Source organism: Pan paniscus, chromosome 17 (genome assembly GCF_029289425.2).
Source record: "Pan paniscus chromosome 17, NHGRI_mPanPan1-v2.0_pri, whole genome shotgun sequence".
In the NCBI taxonomy this organism is placed as follows: domain Eukaryota; kingdom Metazoa; phylum Chordata; class Mammalia; order Primates; family Hominidae; genus Pan; species Pan paniscus.
Genome location: NC_073266.2, coordinates 67,451,640 through 67,478,762, shown reverse-complemented (window position 1 = coordinate 67,478,762; position 27,123 = coordinate 67,451,640). Strand labels below are relative to the sequence as shown.

Sequence of the window (27,123 nt, the reverse complement as noted above, 5' to 3'; positions counted from 1 at the left end):
AGGTATGATCCACTCTTGAAATGCAACTTCCTCCTCCTCTTTCCTGCCCACTAACCACAATGCTAGCTTTCCCCCTCACCAGCAAAATGTCTAAAGAGCCAGTGACCTTGTTGCCACCCCTGTCCCCATCCCAGCAACAACCCTGAGATGTGGTGATGTTGGCTGGCAGCACTGAGATTAACCAAGAAGGGCTCTGGCTAACCAGACCGTAGCTGGAGGAGGGCTTGAGAACTCTCTACCCTGAGCCCCTCCTAGCCTGTTTCAGACGTCTCAAAAGACAGAAAGCAAAGATTGTTGCTGTATCACCATAAACCTGCAGATGGGCTATACACAGACTGCAGCTGCAAATCAATGAGTGATTCTAAGTATGCTCTACACCATTTGGGCAGATGGGCATGTCTGGCAGCATCTGTCATTTTAGTATCTTTAAAGTTCATCATTTACTGAGTGAGTCTATTTTCTTTAAAATTTTTAGTTTTCATAGTAGCCCTATGAGGCATATGTTTCTAACTCCATATTAAAGAAAAATGAAAACCTAGAAAGATACAAGGTTCTATGTCATTACATTAAAATTGTAACGCTTAATTTTTTATTGGTTTTCATTTAGCACAGCTAAATCTCAAATCCTGTTTGTAAATTCATAATTTTACCTAAAGTACTTTTATTTTATGAGAGACTTTTTTTTTTCTGTTGGGTGACATCCTTGATAAGAAATTAACAAGTCATCATGAATAATTAAGCAGTAGGGGATAGAAGACACCCATATACTCTACCAACCAAAGGGATGTTCGAAGAACTCCCACTACGAGCAGTGAAATAACAGGGTGTTAATGAGAATGTAATTAGTGAAGCCAGTTCCATTGTCTGAGCGGTTGTAATGTAGCTAATTGCTTTCTCAGCTATCGGAGCTGTAAATAGAGACTTAAGTAAAGAAATGCCTCTTTAAAACATGACTTCAAGTTATTAACAGACTCATTTTCTTTAAATACTAAAGGATGGAGGTTTTCCCTTCCAGTTTTTATTTATTGTGAAAAGGAATAATTTATCAACCAGGAGAAAAAGAAAACTTTAAAAGGAGAATGTTTTTCCTCTGAAGATTTCCTATTCTTGGCCACCACTACATGTAGGTCAGAGGGACAAGCTGTGGGTCATGTGTTTGTGCCAGCATGTGCTGGGCAGTGAGGGTGTATCGGGCAGCGAGGGTGTACCAGGCAACATTTCTGGGCTATGGGACAGGCATCCCAGTGCCATCTTTCCACTCTATCCCAGCATAAGGGATCTTGAGGTGAATGTGGTCCAGAGACCACCTTGGCCCAAAGCTACGTACCCTGAGTTCATGAACCCTACACCTCCTTCCCAGAATTAATTTTCCAACAAACTCATCCACCTCTGAATCTCAGAGATCCTACCACTTCCAAATGCAGTCTCAATGACAGGGACCTACAATTAAAACCTAGATTTTAAAATAAAATACAAATCCACCAGACTGAACCTTGGTCATGTTGGTACCCAAATTACAGCACAGGAGTCGCAGGAACAGCTCAGACAAGGCCCAGGTGTTCACTCCCCTTCTCCCTCCTGCTGCTTATGGCTTGACTTCGGCTTGTCAAGGAATGACAAGTACACACGTCCATTGCTTTCCACACTGATGTGTTTTTAGAAGGTTATATACACACACCTTGTTTTGACCAAATAAGTTTGCTTTTTAAAAATCTTATGCTTACTTTTAATTTTTTAACTTATTTTCTGTATAGGAGCTTGAGATAATAAACATACTATAAAATGTTCTCAAATGTACTTTGAGTGCTTCCTGTTTAAGATGTGCTGGTATTTGAAAAGCTTCTACCAATACTTAAACCAAGCAGGGTACTATGTAGGATAACTTTTTAGTTGACAAAACAATATCGTCTCCTTTATAATACAGGAGAGTCCATGTTGTCTTCCAAAAAAAATGAAGTACTGAGACTTTTCCTCCAAAGCCTATTTAAAACCCTTTTAAAATATTCATCTAAATGTCAGAGATTTTTCCCTCCAAAGAGTACCATTAGTCATGTAAAAAGAATTGATTGAAAGGAAAATGTGTTTATTATGTTTACAGCCATAGATTTCTTTTTAAAGAAAAGATTCTGGGGAAGAGACACCAGTCAAACTGTTCTTATACTGTGTCTTATTTTAACTTTATATGTCTGTTTCAGAGGAAATATCTTTTATATTCTTATAAACACAAATGAATAGGTGTGATTTCCAAGGTAACAGCTATGTGTCAGCTGTAATTGACTTTTTATTTTATTTTATTTTATTATTATTATACTTTAAGTTTTAGGGTACATGTGCACAACGTGCAGGTTTGTTACATATGTAGATAGCATTAGGAGGTATACCTAATGCTAAATGACGAGTTAATGGGTGCAGCACACCAACATGGCACATGTATACATATGTATACATATGTAACAAACCTGCACGTTGACTTTTTTTAAACTGCCAAATGGCCTTTACAAAGTTTTTTCATGCTTCTTAGTCCCTTTTTGATTTTCCCCAGGCTTTTAAAAGCTATATATAGGAATGAGTAGCAGAGAATACCAAAGCCAGTCCCTATGTACAGGTTTTAAACAAGTGACAGGAAAATATTGGTTTGTCTGGAGGTGCTAGCTTGAGTGTTTGAGTTTGAAGGGGACAAATTGTGAGAAATGCCCGGGTGGCTGCCCTAAGCTAAATTGTGGCAGCTCTCTTACTGCTCAGTCAGCTTATAAACAGACTGCTTAAAAACACATAATGGGAGTTTGTCAATTGCCCTGATCTGATTACTATACACTATATATGTCAAAACTAGGTACCCCATGTATGTACAGTTATTATGCGTCAATTAAAAAATAAAAATTTAAAAACTTCTTTTCACTCAGAAATGTGATCCTTTGTATGGGTCCTTTGTCAAGTAAGAGCTTGGTGACTATGACTGGGTGCAGTGGCTCACACCTGTAATCCCAGCACTTTGGGAGGCTGAGGCAGGCGGATCACAAGGTCAGGAGATCGAGACCATCCCGGCTAACATGGCGAAACCCCATCTCTACTAAAAATACAAAAAATTAGCCAGGCGTGGTGGCGGGTGCCTGTAGTCCCAGCTACTCGGGAGGCTGAGGCAGGAGAATGGCGTGAACCCGGGAGGTGGAGTTTGCAGTGAGCTGAGATCGTGCCACTGCATTCCAGCCTGGGTGACAGAGTGAGACTCTGTCTCAAAAAAAAAAAAAAAAAAAAAAGAGCTTGGTGACTACTTTTCATTGTGACTCTGGGCTTGTGTATAGTTGGGACACTTCTCGGGTGAGGTATCCTTACGTAGCCCAATCTTCTTAAGGGATGGGTGTGGATGGAACCAGTAATTTGTATTTCTTGCCTGGGTCTTTTGCGGTTGTCTACAGCCCAGCGTTGAACATGGTATCTCTTAGTCTTTCGGTCCTGTCATCAAACTAGATCTCTTTCTATGTTCATTTGAGTTTATAAAACAAATTTTGAATAGAATACGAAGCATACTGTACCTCCTTTTGAGAACTAATATTCCAACACTGTCATCTCCCTCTAAATCCCGGATCCTACCACTTCCAAATGCAGTCTCAACAGCAGGAACTTAAACGAAAACCTAGCTTTTCAAATAACATACAAATTCTTCAGACTAAACCTTGATTACGTTTGTATCCAGATTATAGCACAGTGCCAGCTTAGGTACAGATCTGCCTTGGACAGTTTTTACTTTCTGTTCTTAAGTTACAAAGTCCCTGTTTAATGTATAAAATTAAAAGCATAGATAGCCTTTCTAATGGAAGCAGGAGAAAGGGGCTGAAATCTTAAAATTCTCCCATTGGTGATTCTGATTTCCAAGTTCCTAGTGTGATTTTTCATACAGATCAAGCATCACAAATCTAGAATGCTCTAAAATTTGAAACTTTTTGAGCACCAATATGACACTCAAAGGAAATGCATCTATGGCCATACCACCCTGAACGTGCCTGAGCTTATCTGATCTCAGAAACTAAGCAGGGTCGGGCCTGGTTAGTGCATGGATGGGAGGAAATGCTCACTGGAGTATTTTTGGATTTTGGATTTTCAGATTAGGGATGCTCAACCAGTAAGTATAATGTAAATTCTCCAAAATCTGAAACACTTCTGGTCTCAAAATTCTCCAATTTTGAATAACGGTTACTCAATCTGTACCTTTTAATGACCTTAGGGCTTAATATATTTTTTTACAGTAAAAGCTAAAAAGCTACTATGAATGATTTCTGTAAATTTAACCCCCTCCCCACTACCCGATAGTATAGTTATGCAGATTGGTAACTTCTACCCATGCCTCAAACATCTTGAAAATTCACTTCAGAAAGTATATGAATTAGAATTATTTAATAAGCCAGTGTTTTGCTTTGCCATGACAGACAGGCATGAATCACAATGACATCTTCAAAATGTGAACCTGCCTCTAGCCTCCTGTTATTTCCCCATGGAACTTTCTCAGCACCAGTCTGACGGGCCACTTTGTCCTTTCTTACCTGTGTCTTGGCTCTCTGGCCCTGGTCCATGGAGCCCCCAGGCCCAGCTCTCCTCTCCTCCTCTCCTCCTCCCCTCCTCCAGCCCATTCTGCTCCTGCCACTCTCAGTGTTTAGTTCGGCTGAACATTGTTCATCTATGGCTTTCTGCCATAGACAGTGAGGACAAACAAATGGGCCTTTAACATGTGGCTACTGGATAAGGTTTGCATCCAGAGAAAACTCTGGCTGTTGGTTGGAATGTGTTTGGGTGAAGGTGTGCCCGGAGGTATGCCCTCACGCTTTCGGTGACTGTAGTGATCCAGGAGAGAGCTGGGTAGTCCTGAGCTGGAGCAGCAGCTCCAGCTCCAGATTAATGAAAAAAAAAAAAAGGACTGCGTGATACTGCCCCGTGGGCAGAACTTGGTACTTGATTGAGATATAGGAAGTAGGGTGAGGACAGGATTCTAGCCTAACCTAGGAAGTCAGTGGGTGAAGGTGGTTTGGGCTGTATTGAATTCGGAGTTCCCAGTGGAACACCTAGAGGAAAGAAGAGCGAGCTGGAATTGTGAATCATAGTAACAGGAAAAGATCCAGACTGGAGTGGCAGGATCTGGGAGGGATGGTTGGAGCCATGGCCTAGGGGAGACTGTCCCCAGGGACTGAGGTAAGTGGTGAGGATGAGGCTCTGGAAAATGGCAATGCAAAGGACGGAAGTGCAGGAAAAAGCCCCGTGGGAGGTTCTGGGAAGGGCGCCTGGCAGGGAGAAGATTGGAGGAAGCAGAACTGCTAAGTGTCAGGAAGGGACCTTTACAAGGAGGCGTGGGCCAGTGGCACAGAGGCCTTTGAAGAGGTCGGGTAGGATCAAAAATGAAACCACACCACTTCTAGCCATTGGACTTGACAAGCACTGGAGTTGCTTTCAAGGTACATTTCAGCAGCATGGGGAGGAGGCCATCTGATGGAGGGAGGTCTGAGGAGGAGCGGCGTGGAGGGCGGTGTCCGTCTGTGGACGCCTTGCTCGAGGTGATCGATGGTAAAGTGAGAAGAGACACAGGCTGAACAGGGAGGGGTTTGAAGCAACAGAGAAGCTTGAACGTAGCTGTATGCTTGGTGGACAGAAGCCAGGGAATGGAGTGATTCAAGTATAAGAAAATGCAGGAATCCAGGTCAGGGAGTGACTTAAAGGAATCATCTGGTCAGCTCTTCCACTTACATAGATGAGCAAGTTAAAATCTAGTAAGCCTGAGAGGTTTGCCATGGGCCACACGGCTATCAAGTTGCAGGGTCATATCTAAAGTTCAGGTCTCCTGACCCAGCCCCATGCCCTTCCTGCTATACCTCATTACTTCTGAGCTCCCTGCTAGGTTGTAAGCTCTTCTGGTCTCCCTGGTCTCCCTTGACTCCTCTAGGCACCCAGGACAGGGCTTCATGTGCAGTGGGCTCTTCCTTATGCTGTAGCCAGGGATCTGTTTAGAAAGAACTGCCATTGCTAGTTCTAGTCATTGCCGTTCTCTGTGGTGCATTGTTGCTTGGACTCTGGAGACAGGCTGTCTGGGTTCAAATCCTGACTGTGCTACGTACAACTCTGTGATCTTGGGCCCTAAGTCTCAGTTTCCTCATCTGTAAAATAGAGTGCAACGGTGCTTACACCACTGGGAGGCTTGGAGGAGTTCATGTGTGCCAGGCATAGTCAACATGCTCAATAAATATTAGCCACTGTTATTTTAACCCTTTAATGGCTTCCCATTGCTCTTAGCATAAAAATAAAAATTCTTAACTGAGGCCTACATGAGCTGGTTCCTCTTGCTTCCTTCTCACTGCGTACATTGTACATTGACCAGCTTTATCTTAGCCCCCCGAATGCACAGAGCTCCTTCATAGGTGCCATTACTTCCACCCCATAACATGCTGTCCTCCCCATCCAATGTCCTACAGTTCAGACTTCCCTCCCTAAGAGAATCCTGTCTTCATTTCCCACATCCCAGACCCCTGATTCAGTCGCATCTTTGTTGTTGATTTCCTTTAGGATATTCATCTTCTTGTCATTATGTTTTTAATTGTGGATTATTTTCATTAGCATTCATCTTCCATGCTAGACCATAAACTCCATGGTATAGAAGAGGCTAGGCTTGATGTATAACACTTTTGTGTTACCAGTCCCTAGCACATTTGTTGCATATTTGAGCGTCAGTAAGTGTTGATGGATTAAGGCGTGGATGAATGAATGAATGCACAAACTAGTCAATCTAGTTTCTTGACAGTCAGTGACCTAGTATTTACTTTCTCTGCTTTGACTGCACATGGAATTGAGCACCTAATACAAATATCGGTTTTTTATGATGTTGGCATACGGATTTTAGCCACAGATCTTAAATTGTGTTTTTATTTCTGACAGCTCACTAGTTACCTTGCCATCTAAAAAGACAATATTTATGACTTTGAAATGCCATGCATGAAGAGAGGGAGAAAAATTTTTTTTTTATACTTGAAGTTTTAGGGTACATGTGCACAACGTGCAGGTTTGTTACATATGTATACATGTGCCATGTTGGTGTGCTGCACCCAGTAACTCGTCATTTAACATTAGGTATATCTCCTAATGCTATCCCTCCCCCCTCCCCCCACCCCACAACAGTCCCCAGTGTGTGACGTTCCCCTTCCTGTGTCCATGTGTTCTCATTGTTCAATTCCCACCTATGAGTGAAAACATGTGGTGTTTGGTTTTTTGTCCTTGTGATAGTTTGCTGAGAATGATGGTTTCCAGCTTTATCCATGTCCCTACAAAGGACATGAACTCATCATTTTTTATGACTGCATAGTATTCCATGGTGTATATGTGCCACATTTTCTTAATCCAGTCTATCATTGTTGAACATTTGGGTTGGTTCCAAGTCTTTGCTATTGTGAATAGTGCCGCAATAAACATACATGTGCATGTGTCTTTATAGCAGCATGATTTATAATCCTTTGGGTATATACCCAGTAATGTGATGGCCGGGTCAAAAGGTATTTCTAGTTCTAGATCCCTGAGGAATCGTCACACTGACTTCTGCAATGGTTGAACTAGTTTACAGTCCCACCAGCAGTGTAAAAGTGTTCCTATTTCTCCACATCCTCTCCAGCACCTGTTGTTTCCTGACTTTTTAATGATCACCATTCTAACTGGCGTGAGATGGTATCTCATTGAGGTTTTGATTGCATTTCTCTGATGGCCAGTGATGATGAGCATTTTTTCATGTGTCTCTTGGCTGCATAAATGTCTTCTTTTGAGAAATGTCTGTTCATATCCTGCGCCCACTTGTTGATGGGGTTGTTTGTTTTTTTCTTGTAAATTTGTTTGAGTTCATTGTAGATTCTGGATATTAGCCCTTTGTCAGATGAGTAGATTGCAAAAATTTTCTCCCATTCTGTAGGTTGCCTGTTCACTCTGACGGTAGGTTTTTTTTTTTTTTTTTTTTTTTTTTTTTGCTGTGCAGAAGCTCTTTTTTTTTTTTTTTTTTTTAATTATACTCTAACTTTTAGGGTACATGTGCACATTGTGCAGGTTAGTTACATATGTATACATGTGCCATGCTGGTGCACTGCACCCACTAACTCGTCATCTAGCATTAGGTATATCTCCCAATGCTATCCCTCCCCCCTCCCCACTCCCCACCACAGTCCCCAGAGTGTGATATTCCCCTTCCTGTGTCCATGTGATCTCATTGTTCAATTCCCACCTATGAGTGAGAATATGCGGTGTTTGGTTTTTTGTTCTTGCGATAGTTTACTGAGAATGATGGTTTCCAATTTCATCCATGTCCCTACAAAGGACATGAACTCATCATTTTTATGGCTGCATAGTATTCCATGGTGTATATGTGCCACATTTTCTTAATCCAGTCTATCATTGTTGGACATTTGGGTTGGTTCCAAGTCTTTGCTATTGTGAATAATGCCGCAATAAACATACGTGTGCATGTGTCTTTATAGCAGCATGATTTATAGTCCTTTGGGTATATACCCAGTAATGGGATGGCTGGGTCAAATGGTATTTCTAGTTCTAGATCCCTGAGGAATCGCCACACTGACTTCTGCAATGGTTGAACTAGTTTACAGTCCCACCAACAGTGTAAAAGTGTTCCTATTTCTCCACATCCTCTCCAGCACCTGTTGTTTCCTGACTTTTTAATGATTGCCATTCTGACTGGTGTGAGATGATATCTCATAGTGGTTTTGATTTGCATTTCTCTGATGGCCAGTGATGATGAGCATTTTTTCATGTGTCTCTTGGCTGCATAAATGTCTTCTTTTGAGAAATGTCTGTTCATATCCTGCGCCCACTTGTTGATGGGGTTGTTTGTTTTTTTCTTGTAAATTTGTTTGAGTTCATTGTAGATTCTGGATATTAGCCCTTTGTCAGATGAGTAGATTGCAAAAATTTTCTCCCATTCTGTAGGTTGCCTGTTCACTCTGACGGTAGTTTTTTTTTTTTTTTTTTTTTTTTTTGCTGTGCAGAAGCTCTTTAGTTAGTTTAATTAGATCCTATTTGTCAATTAGATCCCATTTTGGCTTTTGTTGCCATTGCTTTTGGTGTTTTAGACATGAAGTCCTTGCCCATGCCTATGTCCTGAATGGTATTGCCTAGGTTTTCTTCTAGGGTTTTTATGGTTTTAGGTCTAACATGTAAGTCTTTAATCCAACTTGAATTAATTTTTGTATAAGGTGTAAGGAAGGGATCCAGTTTCAACTTTCTACACATGGTTAGCCAGTTTTCCCAGTACTGTTTGTTAAATAGGGAATCCTTTCCCCATTGCTTGTTTTTGTGAGGTTTGTCAAAGATCAGATGGTTGTAGATATGCAGCATTATTTCTGAGGGCTCTGTTCTGTTCCATTGATCTATGTCTCTGTTTTGGTACCAGTACCATGCTGTTTTGATTACTGTAGCCTTATAGTATAGTTTGAAGTCAGGTAGCATGATGCCTCCAGCTTTGTTCTTTTGGCTTAGGATTGACTTGGCAATGCGGGCTCTTTTTTGGTTCCATATGAACTTTAAAGTAGTTTTTTCCAATTCTGTGAAGAAAGTCATTGGTAGCTTGATGGGGATGGCATTGAATCTATAAATTACCTTGGGCAGTGTGGCCATTTTCACGATATTGATTCTTCCTACCCATGAGCATGGAATGTTCTTCCATTTGTTTGTATCGAGAGGGAGGAAAATTTATTTCAAAGATGCTGAGAAGCTGAGAATAGGAACAGAATTGTCACCTGTTGGCAGCTAACACTTGGGGGCATCCTTAGTGATCTCACTGGGGGACCCTCCAGGGTACCTGCCTGACAACAATATCATCAGCATCCTTAGCAGGGATTTGTCTCTTTATCTCCTTCCATGGAGCTATTTAGACTCTGCATGTTGTGAATAGGATTATCCCTTCCATGCCCTCAAGCAGGGATTCGAGGTGTGCTTTGCTCAGAAATATGGTAGCATTCTCTAGTGCTAATCATGTTGTCAGCAGCCTATTGTAGCCACAGAATAGCCAGCAGCGAGAATGGGCTTGGGCTGCTCACCAGAGATGGCCTTGAGATCATTGGTTGGTGCTTTTAGACTGAACTTAGAACCCAGGCCAGGGAACTAAGGAACTGCAACTTTTATTTGCATGCAAGTCACTCTGGTGGAAAATGGAAATTGGATGCTTCTAATGGTTGGTGTGTCTGTGAGAAATGAGGAGTGCGAGGGAAAAGTGAAACTGACACGTGTTGATTCCAGCATGATTGTCCATGTAGGTGCACATGAAACACAGTTATTTCATTGCTTTATAACCCATTAGACTAGCTCCTGTGCTGTGTAAAACAAAACACTGACTTGTGTTAATTTCTCTTGACTCTAAAACTGAAGCTACTAAAATGTATGAACTTTGTAATAACTAAGAATGAGGTAAGAGAAACTAATTTTTTTGTATGTTTTTAGTTTAAAATGCTTGATGTAGAAGATTAGCCCATAATTTTCACCAGCATTAGGTGCTGTTTTAAGCATTAGGCATTGTAACCTTGTATGCATGTGCAGGTGGGCACACTCATTCTAATCCACTGTGATAGTGAAGTGTTCCTGCATAAGGTGAGGCTTAAGTCTTGCTGAAAACAAACCCTTGGATCCATGGAATTCATACAAGTTGCTTTATGCTTGATCTTATCCAAAAGGCCTAGAAGTGATATGGGTTACTTTAATATGTGAAAAATACCAGAGTCATCAGACTGAGGGGGGTTCACTAAGCAAAGTGTCTGCATCTCTCCAGTTTCTCCTTGGACGTGACCTGGGTAGTTGCTGATGGTCTTATGCCTGCCTTAAGTGAGGTCAGGTTGCAAGAAGCCCCGTGGAAATGGGATGGTCATCATGTGTTTTATAACCCCCATCATATCACCCTGGAACTCCAGCACAAAGGTACCTAATAAGGTTGCAGAAACTGCCTTTGAGTGTGCGAAGTCACCTGAATCTGACAGGTTCTTAGAACAGTTCTAGTATGCCACCAGCACCATCTTGCTACTCTGTCTGGACACTGTAATGTGCTAATGTGACACCATGACTCTGTACTGTCAGGTATCTCTGACTGCAGAAGGGAGATGAGCCAGGGCCCACTGTAGACTGTAATGTGAAAAAGCTCATACTCATTGCCTTGTTTTGATATGCTTCTAGGACTTTTTGAATTCACCTAGAATAGTGAATTATTTTGTGAATTTTGGACCTATTCTTATATGATTCTTTCTTTCCAAGCTCTTGGCATGATGCTGTTGGTATGAAAGCCTTTGTAGGTACTCAGTAAATACTCCACTAGGCTGGAACTTAATTTATTGAAGGTCTCGGCAGTGCAGAGCATCACCAGAGCATGAGCTGTCACTGCTATATGGGACCTGTAGCCATACATGAAGATGATGCTGCATCTTCAGTAGGTAGCTTGCCTTAGCCTGAATCTCCTACAAGTCTCAGGAGATGATGTCAGCTAGAGAAATGTTTCATGGAAGTGTTATCTTATGTATTTAATTGTTGTTGCAAGTACCTCAAAAGTCAAGGCTATATCTGAAGCCCTTTTATATTTCTACTTCCTTGATATTGTGGGTTTAAATGACAAGGCTATATTTATGTATTGAAACAAACTCTGACCTGGGCATCCGGAGGCCGAGGTTCTAGCCCAGGCTCAGCCACTGACTAGCAGCCCTTTGAGAGCTGGTGTTGACCATTGTGCTTGGTGGTGGAGGGAACAGAGGTTGGAGCAGGATTCCAGTAGGTTCCTTCTCCCCAGTCGCCTACATCCTCACCTGCCACATGGAGGTGAAAGTTGACCTTTACATTTGTTCCAGAGCTAAAATTCTATGTTTCTTCAGATCAAAAATACAACTTTCTTAAGCATCTGTACTTACGTGGTTCAGAAAGATCATTCATGTAGGCCGGGCATGGTGGCTCACACCTTTAATCCCAGCACTTTGGAAGGCCAAGGCGGGTGGATCACGAGGTCAAGAGATCGAGGCCATACTGGCCAACATGGTGAAACCCTGTCTGTACTAAAAATACCAAAATTATCTGGGCATGGTAGTGCACGCCTGCAGTCCCAGCTACTCGGGACACTGAGGCAGGAGAATCGCTTGAACCTGGGAGGCAGAGCTTGCAGTGAGTTGAGATTGCGCCACTGCACTCCAGCCTGGTAACAGAGCGAGACTCTGTTTCAAAAAACAAAAAAGAAAAAAAAGAAAGAGTGTTAATGTATATAACCCCTAGTAAAAGTAATAAAACTAGATAATGTCTGAGCCCTATATGCTGGGCACTTTTCTACATGCTTACACGGATTCTCTCATTCAGTCCTCTCCTCAGCCCTTGTTCTCAGGAGGAAGGGAAGTCTCAGCAAGTGTAGAGCTCAGGATTCAACCCAGACCTTGAGGGGGTGAGGGTGTCCCAGGACACCACAGAGCCTGTGGGAGACACAGACAGGAGTGATGGGTGCTTTGGGAGAGGGTCACGGGAGGGGCAGGGCTCAACCTTGAGAGAGGGGCCTCTCAGGATAAGTATAGAAGAGAAAGGGGTGGGGGTATTTCAGGTAAGAATAGCACAGTAAGCAAAGGTATAGAGGCAGGAGTAGTGAGCATTGTGCCTATGAGACAGCACTGTGACCAGCTGGATGGTTGTGCAAGGTATTGTCTGAGAGGGGTGAGTGGGATCTGATCAGGGAGTCCTCAGACACTAGACTAGGGACTTCAGACACAATGGCAGGAGAGGGGAGCCATGCATTTAAGTGGGGGTTAAAGGAAGAGGGCGCAGGGTAGGTGAGAAGGAGCAGAGCCCAGCATCTGAGGCTCTAGCATTTAGCCTCTCTTCTGTTGAGATTGGAATTGCTCAGGGTTAGTGAATGGGACCTGTATGTTCCTTTTCCCTCCCTCCTTTTCCCCCAACCCCTGCAGGAGTGTGGTAAAAGCCTTGTAATACTTTATTCTAGCCCCAGCATTGACTTCCCCAAGGGATGATGACAGGACTGTGTTCCTGTCAGACTGAACGTCTTGATGGCTGGGACTCTGTCACCAGCGCCTCATCCAAGGCCTGCATCTTCACCTTGTTACAGATGAAGATATTAACCTCTTATTTAGTATTCATAACAACCCCATATAACAGGCATAGGCTTATCCCTATTCTGATGAGAAACCAGGTATCAGGGAAGTTAACTTGACAAGATGCAATAATGTAGAAAAATAGAACTTAAACGTAGGTGTATTAAAGCATAGCCACCTCCTACCACACCACAAGGAAATGAAGTTCTGCCCATCTTTGTAGGTGAAGATTGAGTAAGATTGTATGGGAAAGCAACTTTTTTCCTACCATTTAAAAAATTGAATTGTCATTCATACATTACAAAATTCACCCTTTTGAAGCACACAATTCACTGGGTTTCAGGATGTTCACCAATTTATGCAGTCATCACCACTAAAAGTCTGGGAATATTTTTATTACTCCAAAAAGAAATCCTGTCCCCCTTAGCAGGCACTCCCTTTCTTCCCTTCTTCCCCTTCCTCTTCCCCTTTCTCCCCCAACCCCTAGCAACCAATAACCTACTTTCTATTCCCTGGATATTTCATGTAAATGGAATCACACACTATACGATCGTTTGTGTCTGGCTGCTTTCACTTGGTATAATTTTTTTGAGGTGTGTCCATGTTGTGGCATGGATCAGGAGGTCATTTCTTTATATTGAATTTATTAATAATGTTGAATAATCCATTGTATGGAGGTACCACATTTGTTTGTCCATTCGTCAGTTGATATTTGGGTTGTTCCTACCTTGTGGCTTTTGGGAGTAACGCTGCTGTGCAGGTTGGTGTGTGGGTTTTGGCGTGGACGTGTGTTTTCCGTTCTCAGGTGTATGTTGAAAAGCAGCTTTGAGAGGAAACATATAAGGTGCAGGAGATGTCACTTTCATCATTCTTCCTGTGATTGTTTCTAGTTCCCACTAGTGGCTGACTTGTTTCATGATGACAAGGACCCTGTTCCTGCCACCACCCCTGGGAAGGGGTCATCTTCGAAGATCAGCGTCCGTTCTGCCAGACCCCCCATGAAAGTCTCCAACAAGGAGCACAAGAAAACCGTTGGCCACCAGGTCAGCCCCGGACCAAAAGCTATGGGCCGAGGTGCATGTGCAGGGCTGGCCTCTCTGTAGATGAAGGATGGCGGCAGGGTGAGAGGGAAGCCATCACAGCAGCCTTGACATCAGTAGCCTCAGCCATCCAGCTCTATCTTGTGTCCTTAGAAGAAGGAAACTCCAATACCTTCACCACAGGGAGCTAACAGAGGGAGGAGGGAAGGGGCCGACCGTAGCCTCCATAAGTATGTTAACGCCTGTGATGGGGCTGTGCCACAGGGCCAAAGACACCTAGTGTGGGAGGCAAGAGGGCCTGGAATTTATAGATTAGAGAGGAGGCTTAAGGAAGCTGTGGATCAGGAGACTAAAAGCAACTTCTCCTGCTGTGGGGTCTCTGTGGCTGTTCTGCCCATTGTGTCTCTGGAGAGAAGAGAAGAGAATGCTTGCCAAGTCCCTGGCAGCCACCACCTAACATTTATTCCTATGGGTTTGCCATTCTGGACATTTAGTATAACAGATTATTTCCAGGATACCCGGGCATCAGATGTCAGGGTCCCAGGCCCTCAGGTTTAGGAAGAGCAGGCTTCCGGTGCACAGTGACCAAATCTCTCCTACAGTATTTGCCCACCTTTCATCTTATTTGATCCACAGCACTGGGAGTTAGGCACATTAGGGGGTAGTCTCTCCCCCATGTAATTCGAGGAACCCTTAAATAGGAAGGACTTGATTTTGGTCACAGCAAGATAGCAGTGTCAGAGCTGGAATCTTACCCCAGGTCACTGAAATTTCTTCCATCCTTGTGGATTAATAATATAATAGTAACAATAACTACCACCACCCATATATGAGTTTTTCTTTATCACACATCCACAACTTGTTAAAAATAACCAAGCACTGGCTTTTGTCTCTCTAGTTCCGTACCTCCCTGCATCTGCTCATGGAGACCCTGAATGCCACGACACCTCACTACGTCCGTTGCATCAAGCCCAACGATGAGAAGCTCCCCTTTCAGTAAGTGCCTGCTGGGCATTAGCCTGTCCAGCCCAGCCTTAGAGGTTCAGGTGGAACAGGGTGGGCCAGGCCTTGCCTGGGGGTCTGTGGCCTTCAGCATGATGACCAACTGGACTTACACTCCCCAGACATCTTACTTGCTGCAGACAGACTGACAGACACTTGCTGAGTGCCACCAGTCTGCTGTCCAGGAGGTCTCAAGAGAAAAAATGCCATTCCCTGATCCCATGCAGCTTATAGTGGTGGTCAGGAATGTGCATGCTTGAATGAAATAGAGAACGTTAAATGTAGCCATGAGTACATCTCACAGCAAGTGTTAAATTCAGGCTTGGAAAGGTTGCTGGAGTGGTCAGGAAAGGCTTTTCTTGTGTTGAAGAATCAAGACCTCACATGATGTGTTGGACGATAGGACATGAACATGGTCCTGTTTCTCATATTCCCCTCTGCTGCTAAGCTTCCTGAATTATCCACATTTGCTCCCCTTTTCCTCACTCCTCAACCTACTCTGATCCAACTTTTGCTTCTACCCTGACGTTGAAACTTTGTTCCGGTTCTGTCCATGCTCATGTGGCTGACCTCACCCTAATCTGTAGAACTCTTAATGATCTTTGTACATCTTGCTGTCTACTAAATTCCAGACAAGTGTTTGTGCAAGCCTACTACAGCTTCATTATCCACCTTGCCTTCAGCACATCTGAGACCACACTCTTCATCTCCTGCCACCCCCCAAGAATGGTTCCTCTTTAATTGGTCTTTGTTGTAGTAAGAGGCATAACATTTCCTGTTATCTCATCCACCCATGAGACCTGATCTCCCAGACTAGAAGTCTCTCTAACCTGCTGTGCAGGGGGAATCCCTGTGATGATGGGTATGTGCTGTCATCTGCCTTATCCAGCGTGGGAGCTGCTTGTCACGCATGGCTATCGAGTGCTTGAAACCTGTCTAGTGTGAGTGAGGAACTGAATTCTGAATTTTATTTCATTTTAATTTATTTTGGATGCCCCGAGGTGCTAGTGGCCACCATACAGCATGGTTTAACCCTTGATTCTTCCGTCTCCTTCACTTCCCAGTGTCTAACTAATGTCAAAGTCCCATGAAGTCTCCATGCAAGTTCCTCACCCTGGTCTCCCTTTTCTCTTCCTTATTCACCTTGTTCCAGATCCTCTTTTCTTGCCTGAAATACTACCTTAAACCTTTAAAAAACATCCTCTCACTCAGCTCTGCAGTCTCTTCTGCTCTGGGCCTTCACGCCTGCTGTTCCCTCTGGCCAGAGGAGGTGTATTTTTAAATTTTTTAAGCACCTTATTCCCATCTTTCCTTCCCCATGATTTCTGTTTCAGGCCTCGTATAATTTCTTTCTGTGAAATAACTTACTTTGACAATTTTGACTCTGAGACTGAATATCTGAACTGCCTTCTACACTCGGGTCATGTAATAAAGCTTGGCTTCCATTCAGATGGGCTCTGTGTGGAAAAGGTTAAGGAGACAGAATGTTACCAGTTTTCTTTGCAGTGTGCTGCTTGCTCGCTCTTCCTTTCCTCCAAGTCTCTGAGACGTGCATAGGAATTCCCCCTGGGTGGCTTCTGTTTACAGAAGAGAAGAGGCTGTTAGAAGCGTGGTGTGTGTGAAAGACTCAGATTCTGTGTGAGGGGCACAGTGCTGTGCAGGGCCCAGGGGAGAGGAGATGAGGGCTCTATACCAGCTGGGCCAGACCAGCTGTGGCCTTGGGCCCTTCCCTCATCAGAGCGTGGCCCTGCTGTGGGACAGATACTCTGCTGGGTCTCTCCTCTCAAAGGAGAGAAGACACTGGGGACTTTCTAGTCCTGAGGTCCCACTTTTCTAAGACACTCCCTTATCTTCAGAACCAAAATCTTCCTCCCAATACAAAGAAAAGGTGGGAGGAATACTGACCATGTCATGATACCTGGATTCTAGTTTGAGCTCACTGCTGATTTGGCCAGTCGCAAGCTAGTCTTTTGCTCTCTGTGTCTCATTTCCTTACCTGTTAATTCTGGTGAGGGCCTGGTGTGCTGACTCATGCCTGTAATGGCAGTGCTTTGAGAGGCCAAGGCAGGAGGATCACTTGAGGCAAGGAGTTTGAGAGCGGCCTGGGCAATATAGCGAGACCCAACCTCTACAAAAAATTTTAAAATTAGCTGGGCATGGTGGTGCATGCCTATAGTCCCAGCTACTCCAGAGGCTGAGGCGGGAGAATTGCTTGAGCCCAGGAGTTTGAGGCTGCAGTGAGCTATGATTGTGTCACTGCACTCCAGTCTGGATGACAGAGGAAGACTATCTCTCAAAAAAATAAAAATAAGTATCCTGATGAAAGAATCTGAATAGGAATTATTCATGAGAGTATAAAAATGTATGTGATTATAGTTATTAGTTACATCATCCTAGAAGGAAGTTTCTGTGTCTCTTCACCCATTTCCTGTAATCGGAGTTGCTCAGCCTCAGCAGCACTGACATATTGAGTCAGAGAATTCTTTGCTGGGGCAAGGGGTGCTGTCCTGTGCATCATAGCATGTTGAGAAGCATCCTTGGCCTCTACCCACTAGATGCTACAAGCATCCCACCATTGTGACAGCTAAAAATGTTTTTAGACATTGCCAAATGTTCCCTTGGGGACAAAATTCCCTCCAGTTGAGAACTCCTGTCCCACATTAAATGCTTTGATAGCATGACCTATACAAAAGTCTTTTTCCTCTGCTTTCTTCATTCAAGAAACACCTATCATACCTCTTACTAGGCACTGGGCTAGGACAGGTAGAATGACAATAAGACATGTCCCCCATGCTTAAGGAATTGTCTGTCACAAGTAACTGGTGATGCCACAGAAGTGGCTGTTGGTGGCTCTGTGAAAGTGCTGACAGGGCAGAGGCAAGAGAGAGATGAAGTATCCAGAGCAGCAGTGGCCTGGGGCGGGTGTCATAACCTGGGAATGCTTCGTGGTGGACCTGGTCACTAGTTTTCCGAAGGGCAGCCCAGGTGTCGGAGTCTCAGAGTTCTGAGATGTGACTGCAGGATGCTGCTGAGCCTGGGGAAGCAGGTAGGGAGCTTGCAGCCCGTGGAGAAATCAATTCCATGGCGGGCGATTGTGGAGGTAGGGCTCGGTTCTAACACAATGGGATCCTCTCTTTGCATCCAGCAGGCTCCAGGGTCTGCTAATCCTATTGGGTGAGGAAAGCATGAACTTCAGTTTCAGCACTGTGACCTTCTGTATCTTTGGTGATTTTTCTATGTTAATTGTACTTGCTATGGTCCTCCAAGATTTAATAGAAGGAGGGCTGGTTTTCCATTCCTAGTCATCTAATAGTGAATGCAGTGAGGTGGATTGAAAGATGCATTTGACGGTGGGTTTTCTTTACTGTTGGGGAGAGTAAGTACAGAAGGCCAGCTGGCCTCACATATCCCCTTGGGGTATGTGAACAGGGAAAGATGATGGCAATATCTTCTTTGTATAGTGTCTGTTAGCTTTTTCTAAAAGCATTCTTCTTGTTTTTTTGTTTGTTTGTTTTTGTAACATAGTCATTACAGCCACCACTGCTTTATAGTTGGGCAGATATGTTGAGCTCTCATTGAGTAAATGAGGAAAATGAGGTACAGAGAGACTGTGTCTTGCCCAAAGTAACACTACCTGTTAGTGGCAGAGCGGAGGCCACACTGAGTTCTTTGCCCCAGACCACAGGGGAAAGCAGTGTTGCCATCACAGGAGGACAGAACAGGTGTGGCAAAGGGAGGGGATTTGCTGAGCTGGTCAGGAAGAGGGAAGAATGTTAAGGCTGAGTTCAAAAACTCTGTGCCAGGTGCCTTCTGGGGACCAGCTCCAGGCACGATGTGTGGAGACTCTAAGAGAAAACCGATGTCCCCAACCCTGCCCTCAAAAACTCATGCTGTGCTGTGTGAGGGGAGGGGACCAGCACCCAGTGAGCCATTGCCTGGCCCTTCAACAGGACCGAACTGGGATGCCAGAGGTCAGGAAGCATGATGTGGGGATGCCAGAACAGAGACGGTGGGGAGAGATGGGGAGGAGGAGCAGTACTTTTAAGGAATGACGGGGTTCTCCATGAGCTTCTGCTCATTTTATTAATACCATGAGAAACAGTAGGAGGTCCTGGAAGAAGAAGGGACCCCCAGCTGGTCCCATAGCCCACGTGGGACCTAGGGGTCCCAGATGCTCCTGAACAAGCTGCCATCACCGGTGTGTGCAATGGGCTGAACTTGACCCTGTGGTCATGCTGAGCAGAGGAAAGAAGCCAGTGGCTGGTCTGGGGAACACGGCTGCTGTGGGCAGGGGCAGAGTGCCTGGGGAGGTGGTCTGCAGACCACAGGATGCCTTTTCCAAAGCACAGGGGTGTCCGCTCTGCCTTCATGATGCAGGGCCTGGCTGACAGCTTTAGCAGTGAGAGCCTGTGAGCAGGGGAGCCCGCAGCCCGAAGGCTTCTGATCACTCGCAGTCATGGGCAGCCGAGCAGCTGCTTATGACTGGTCATTGCCGCCCCTGGTGATGAAGACCCCCTTGGATCCTGGAACTGTGCTTCCTCTTGTGGCAGAGCAACCACAGCGGGCATTGGAGTGAGAGGGTGGGCAGGCAGTGAGGTGCTCAGCACATACTCCCTGCTGTCCTGTAAGGCCCTCGCACTAAGGGGCTTTTACTCTAGTTAGAAAGATGAAGTCTTCTGAAGGAAATGTTTTGTTCAGAGCTGTGTAAATCAGTGTTCCATTGTGCCTCACATGCTCAGTGCCGTGGGCTGTTGGAGCTGGAGGAGTCGGGAAGATTTTATGGAGAAGCTGGGTGTGGAAAGAAGGTGGGGCTCGGGAGGGCAGAGGGGAGCAATGAAGCCCCAGTGAGCACAGCCTGGAGGGGAGAGTGTGGGTGTCTCATGGGATGAGACCCAGGGCTGATGTGCAACGTGGAGTGTTGCCTGGGGTGAGGTGGCATCTTGCAGTCATCAGTTGCTTGGAAAATGCCCACTGTTTTCCAGTGCCAAGTGCCCACTGGGCCCAGGCAACTCCAGGGCACCATCTATCAAGCACCATGTCCCAGAGTGAAAGGAGGAAAAGAAGCATGACTCTTGGCTCCAGCTGAGCTGCAGGACAGTCAGAAGGAAAGGGAGCATTTGTTCCTCATCCCTTCTCATGGAGTAGGGCAGTAATCTTAGCAAATTAAAAATAGTGATTAATTCTAGGTTGCCTTAATTCTTTCTCTATGAGGACTCCCTGCTTACCCTAGACAACGGTGATGTCTTGCTCTCTGCCTTCTATTTTTTTCTTACTAGTGTTTTTTTTTTTTTTTGAGACGGAGTCTCGCTATGTTGCCCAGGCTGCAGTGCAGTGGCACGATCTCGGCTCACTGCAACCTCTGCCTCCTGGATTCACGCCATTCTTCTGCCTCAGCCTCCCGAGTAGCTGGGACTACAGGCACCCGCCACCACACCCAGCTAATTTTTTATATTTTTAGTAAAGATGTGTTAGCCAGGATGGTCTCGATCTCCTGACCTCGTGATCCACCCACCTCGGCCTCCCAAAGTACTGGGATTACAGGCATGAGCCACTGCATCCAGCCCTTCTTATTAGTTTTTATGATTTGTGTTTAACAACCTCAGACAATTGCTCTCTGGCTTCTTTCGGCATTTTCACCATGTTTGTTATGTACTGTCTTGTATAAAATTTCCTCTTCAAGCGGGGATACTCAGAAAGCTCACACAGCATCTGGCTTTTTTTTCTACACTGCCATACTCAATATATGTTTAAAAACATACTGGGTTTTGAGTGCTAGCCTTAGCTTTGTAGGACATGTGAGTGGTTGAAAATGGTGCACATATCTCTGAAGACTGGAAAGTAATCTGTAATAATGTAAATGAAGTTCATCTACATGATTCTTAACTGAACAGCTGTTGTGATCATAGCTAACAGCATACGCAACATATGTGCCCTACGCAGTGCTAGGCACGGTTCCACCTGCTTTCAGGGGCCATTACATTTAAGCTTCACACTAACCTGATAAAATAGGTACTGCTGTTTTCCCCCATTATATGGATGAGGATACTGAGGCCCAAGGGGACATGAAGTGACTTGCCCCAAAGTAGACACCCAGCTGGTAAGTGACCATGTCATGATTGAAACCCAGATCTGCCTAGTCTAAAACTCATCCTTTTAATGCTTGAGCCAAATAATGGTGCTAAGCATACATGCTTGGGACAGTGAGTGAAGATGCATGCCCATGTGGATAAAAACAGTAAGAGTAGGCTCTGGAGAGGAGCAGGAATGATGAGTCTTGGAGGGTGGGGAGGATTCAGGTGGGCAAAGAAGAAGGGTATCCCAGGTGATAATAAGAATGTGCACAAAAGCCTCAGGCACAGAACAGAAGATGCTGAGATGGCTCAGGTGCCTGCACATTGGTGTCTTTTAGTCTATGCCTAATCCCTGACTTGAGCTCAAGGGTGCCTGATGAGCTGTAACTCAGTGGCAGCGGGTACTTCACATGCTGCAGGAAAAGATTCTTTTTTGTTTCTTTTTTGCAAATGTGGTCACTCATCTCTTGTCTTGCCTTTTTTTTTTTTCTCCTTTGGCAGCTTTGACCCAAAGAGAGCAGTGCAGCAACTCAGAGCCTGCGGGGTGTTGGAGACGATTCGAATCAGTGCAGCTGGCTACCCATCCAGGTAACTAACGTGCCCGCCAGCTGCCTCCTGGGGCTGCCCTAGAGCAGCCAGAGTTTGGTTCTCCAGGAAGCCCTCTTGTGTACTGTCAGCCAGAAACAGATCTTTCAAAACGGTTCCCAAACACTGAGGCCCAAGCAGGATGCTGATGGAAATGAGACTCTCACATTAGCCTGAAAAATTGGGAAGGTTAGCAGTCATATCCTCTTGGCTGCTTTTCTCTAAAGTCCTTTTCAGATTTCAGATTTTTGGTGCTAGTCTAAGCGATGAGCTAGCTAGAGTTGCAAAGAGGATTTCCCCTTCTCTCAATTCCTACCTTGTCCCCTTTACCATTCCCCCACCCTTTCTAACACTGGGAAAATATACGTATTTACCATCTTAACTACTTTTTAAATTTTTTCAATAGGTTTTTTGGGGGAACAAGTGGTGTTTGGTTACATGAATAAGTTCTTCAGTGGTGATTTCTGAGATTTTGGTGCACCCATCAGCCAAGCAGTATACACTGTACCCAATGTGTAGTCTTTTATCCCTCACCATCACCCCCCTTTCCCCCAAGTCCTCAAAGTTCATTGTATCGTTCTTATGCCTTTGCGTCCTCATAGCTTAGCTCCCACTTATGAGTGAGAATGTACAATCTTTTGTTTTCCATTCCTGAGTTACTTCACTTAGAATAATCGTCTCTAACTCCATCCAGGTTGCTGTGAATGCCATTATTTTGTTCCTTTTTATGGCTGAGTAGTACTTCATATATACGTACCACATTTTCTTTATCCACTCATTGACTGGGCATGCGGGCTGGTTCCATATTTTTGCAATTGCAAATTCTGCTACTATAAACATGCGCATGCCAGTGTCTTTTTCATATAACGACTTCTTTTCTTCTGGGTAGATACCCAATAGTGGGAGTGCAGTGGCATGATCTGGGCTCACTGCAACCTGTGCCTCCTGTGTTCAAGTGATTCTTCTGCCTTAGCCTCCTGTGTAGCTGGGACTACAGGTGTGCACCACCACATCTGGTTAATTTTTGTATTTTTAGTAAAGACGGAGTTCTACCATGCTGGCCAGGCTAGCCTCAAACTCCTGACCTCAGGTGATCCACCTGCCTCAGTTTCCCAAAGTGCTGGGATGACAGGCGTGAGCCACCATGCCCGGCCCAAATGGTAGATCTACTCTTAGTTCTTTAAGGAATATCCACACTGTTTTCCATAGCAGTTGTTCTAGTTTACATTCCCACCAGCAGTGTAAAAACATTCCCTTTTCACCACATCCATGCCAACATCTATTTTTTGATTTTTCAGTTATGGCCATTCTTGCAGGAGTAAGGTGGTATCCCCTTGTGGTTTTGATTTGCATTTCCCTGATAATTAGTGATGTCGAGCATTTTTTCACATGTTCGTTGGCCATTTGTATATCTTCTTTTGGGAATTATTTTCTCATGTCCTTAGCCCACTTTTTGACGGGATTTTTTTTTTCTTGCTACTTTGAGTTCCTTGTAGATTCTGGACATTAGTCCTTTGTTGGATGTATAGATTGCAAAGATTTTCTCCCACTCCATGGGTTGTCTGTTTACTCTGGTGATTATTTCTTTTGCTGTGCAGAAGTTTTTTAGTTTAAGTCCCATCTATTTATCGTTGTTTTCATTGTGTTTGCTTTTGGGTTCTTGGTCATGAAGTCGTTGCCTAAGCCAATGTCTAGAAGGGTTTTCCCAATGTTACCTTCTAGAGTTTTTATGGTTTCAGGTCTTAGATTTAAGTCTTTGATCCATCTTGAGTCGATTTTTGTAGAGAGTAAGAGATGAGGATCCAGTTTCATTCTTCTATAAGTGGCTAGCCAATTATTCCCAGCCCCATTTGTCGAATAAGGTATCCTTTCCCCACTTTTTGTTTTTTCTTTGTCAAAGATCAGTTGACTGTCAGTATTTGGCCTTATTCCTGGGTTCTCAGTTCTGTTCCATTGGTCTATACGCCCGTTTTTATACCAATGTCATGCTGTTTTGGTGACTGTGGCCTTACAGTACAGTTTGAAGTTGGGTAATGTGTTGTGTCCAGATTTGGGTTTTGTTTTGTTTTGTTTTGTTTTGTTTTTGCTAGTCTTGCTGTGGCGATGCAGGCTCTTTTTTGGTTCCATATGAATTTTAGGATTTTTTTTTTTTAGTTCTGTGAAGAAATATGGTAGTATTTTGATGGGAATTGCATTGAATTTGTAGATTGCTTTTGGCAGTATGGTCATTTTCACAATATTGATTCTACCCATCCATGAGCATGGGATGTGTTTCCATTTGTTTGTGTCACCTATGATTTCTTTCAGCAATGTTTTGTTGTTTTCCTTGTAGAGGTCTTTCACCTCCTTGGTTACCATCTTAGCCACTTTTAAGTGTACAGTTTAGTGGTATTAAGTACATTCCTTTTTTTGTGCTACCATCACCATCATCCATCTCTAGAACTCTTTTCATCTTGCAAAACTGAAACTGCGGCATTAACAATATTTCCCTATTCTCTCTCCCCCAGTCCCTAGCAGCCACCTTTCTACTTTCTGTAAATCTGGTGATTCCAGGAACCTCATATAATTGGAATAATACAGTATTTGTCCTTTTGTGAGTGGCTTATTTCAGTTAGTATACCTTCAAGCTTCATCCATGTTGAAGCATGTGTCAAAACTTTCTTCCTTGTTAAGGCTGAGTAATATTCCATTGTGTGGATATACCCCATTTTGCTTATCCATTCATTCCTCAATAGACTCCTTTAACTTTTGAATATAGAATGAAATCTGTGGTGGGAAAATAATGTTTCTTTGAGTTAAAAAATAACTATCATGCTCTGATTTGCCTTGCGGATAAGCCACTGAACCAGTCCAGAGCTTGTTGGAGCTATGCCAACATTAGATCCCCTCTGGACACTTGCCTGAAATAGGGGTGAAGGGTGGCTGGTGACCCCACTAGCTCTTGTGAAATCACACTGCCTACCAGCGTCATGTAGACCAAACATCTGCCATTAATTGGAGCTGAGCTGAACAGTGTAGCAGCCCAGAGCCTGTCCCACTGGGACCCTCTGTCCTAACAACTCGCTCATATCAGAAGGTGGAAGGAACCAGAAGTGGGAATGGAGGGATGTGATATGGGCCTCCCCTCCTCCCTGTCTTCTCTCCACCTGGCACTTTCCCACTGTAGTGGAAGAACCATTTCGTATGCAGTGGTTAATTACCCATAAACAACTTAACCACAAACAATTCCTAAATGTTGGGCCTGAGAAGGAAGCTGCTGATGGAATTAGGAATTTACATTTGACCTGGAAAATACAAGAGCTGTCAGTAATCTGCAACACCCGGGCAGCTTTTCAAAACCCAGTGGGTCCCAGCATTGTTCAGGATGAACTGCTCTAGCTAGGTTGAAGGCTGTTGTTATTTTCTTTTCAACCACATCTGTCCCTGCTTAGAAAAAAGGACAGAGTGTCCTGGGGCTGCCTCTCATTTTTTGACCTTAGGGTCCGAACACAAATAGCTAACAACTCTGTTAATGAGGTGGGCCAAGCTTGTCACCTTAGATGAAGGCCTGGCATTCCTTTTCCCAGTCTGCCCTGCAGTCTCCTACATCGGCCTTTTGATGGAGGGGATGGGGCTCAGGCAACGGGTGCAGTAGTTCAGTTTTGAGTTCAAACCACTAGTCTGACAAATTAGACTGCCTTTCAGTGCCTGCTTACAAGCCCAGGGTTCAGATCAGACATATCTTCATCCAATTTAAGAACTAGAAGAGGACCTTAGGGAGCTGCGGAGCTACTTGTTTTCAAACCATCTTCCATGGGCAGCTGGCTGCACTCCTGCTCCTGGCTCTTGTATCTGCCAGGCTTCCAGGAGAGGACACACCTACAGAAAACATTTCCTTATCCACTGTTTCTCAGAACTGTGCACTGCAACTCATTTATGGGTTAGGATATCAATTCAATGGGTTGTGTCAATGAAAAGAGTCAAACTATAGAATATTTGAAGAGATTTTTTCTGAGCCAAATATGAGTGACCAATGGCCCATGACACAGCCCTCAGGAGATCCTTAGAACATGTGTCCAAGGTGGTCAGGCCACAACTTGGTTTGATACATTTTAGAGAGACATAAAACATCACTCAACACATGTAAGATATACAATGGTTTGGTTCAGACAAGTGGGACAACCGGAAGGCAGGGGCTTCCAGGTCACAGGCATATTCAAAGATTTTCTGATTGGCAATTGGTGGGGATATTATCAATAGAAAGGACTGTCTGGGTTATGATAAAGGGTGGTGGAGACCAGGGTTTTATCATGCAGATGAACTCTCCAGGTATCAGGCTTCAGAGAGAATAGATTATAAACGTTTCTTATCAGATTTAGAGTCTGTTCTATTAGTAGTTCCAAAGGGAGGAGGGTATAATGAGGCATGCGCAGCTCCCCATTCCCAGCATGGCCTGAACTAGTGTTTCAGGTTAACTTTGGAATGCCCCTGGCTGCGAAGAGGGATCCATTCAGATAGTTGGGGCTTTAGAATTTTATTTTTGTTTTACAGTTGTGACCAGTATACTGTTTTTGTTTTTTTCATGAAATAACTTGGGATGGAAAATGGGAGAGGGCAATCTGTGGGAGAAAGGACATTGTGGCATGGTCATAGTTCAGTGTTATCTATAGGGATGGGTGCATCAGGATGTAAAGCGCATGTTTACAAGTGAGACACAGAAAAGGAAGTGAGCTGCTCAAGATTACCAGCCTGGTTGGTGGTTGAGTTAGGCCTAGACCTGCCATTCCTCTGCCCCAAGTTATGTTGTTGCTGCTGCCAAGCATCTTACTGCTCGTGTGCAGGAAGTGTTACCATCCCAGCAAAGGTTTATCAGAGGAGGAAGGGGTGAAGCAGGATCCTAAGCGACTGCCCTCTGGGGCTGGCTCCAAACCTGAGACAGTGCAAAACTCCCTCCTCTTTCCAGCTTGTGGGAGTCCAGACTGCAGAGCTGTGGCCTGCCAGAAAGCTGAAAGAGCCTCGTAGTTGATTTCTTGGACTTTGGAGTCAGGCCTGGATTCAAGTATTGACTCCCACACTTCTTGGCTGGGTGATCTTGGAGAAGTAAATTAATCTCAATGAGCCTAGGTTTCCTTATCCTTAAAGAGAATGATCATACTCACTTGGTAGGTTGTTGTAAGGAATTAGATAATGTATCTAGAGTTCTCAGCCAGCACTGGACACTTGAGCATTTAGTAAGATATTTATTACTTATTGGGATATGAGCAAGAAGCTACCTCCCTATGGGTGTAACTATATGGGTAGAATGTGTCTATCTCAGAACTTTCTGGTGGTATTTTTGTGAAATCCCAACATGTGTGGCCA

At 44.2% G+C, this 27,123-nt stretch overlaps 1 protein-coding gene across 3 annotated transcripts in view; it reads left to right on the top strand.

The window, feature by feature from the left end:
- MYO5B (myosin VB) overlaps positions 1 to 27,123 on the top strand; it is a 369,650-nt gene that overhangs the window by 244,536 nt on the left and 97,991 nt on the right. For all 3 annotated transcript variants that reach the window (XM_034943673.3, XM_034943674.2, XM_055102690.1), the window contains exons 15-17: positions 13,976 to 14,128; positions 15,024 to 15,121; positions 21,700 to 21,786. In XM_034943673.3, coding sequence (XP_034799564.1) covers positions 13,976 to 14,128; positions 15,024 to 15,121; positions 21,700 to 21,786 — 338 coding nt within the window. The remainder of the gene's footprint in view (positions 1 to 13,975; positions 14,129 to 15,023; positions 15,122 to 21,699; positions 21,787 to 27,123) is intronic.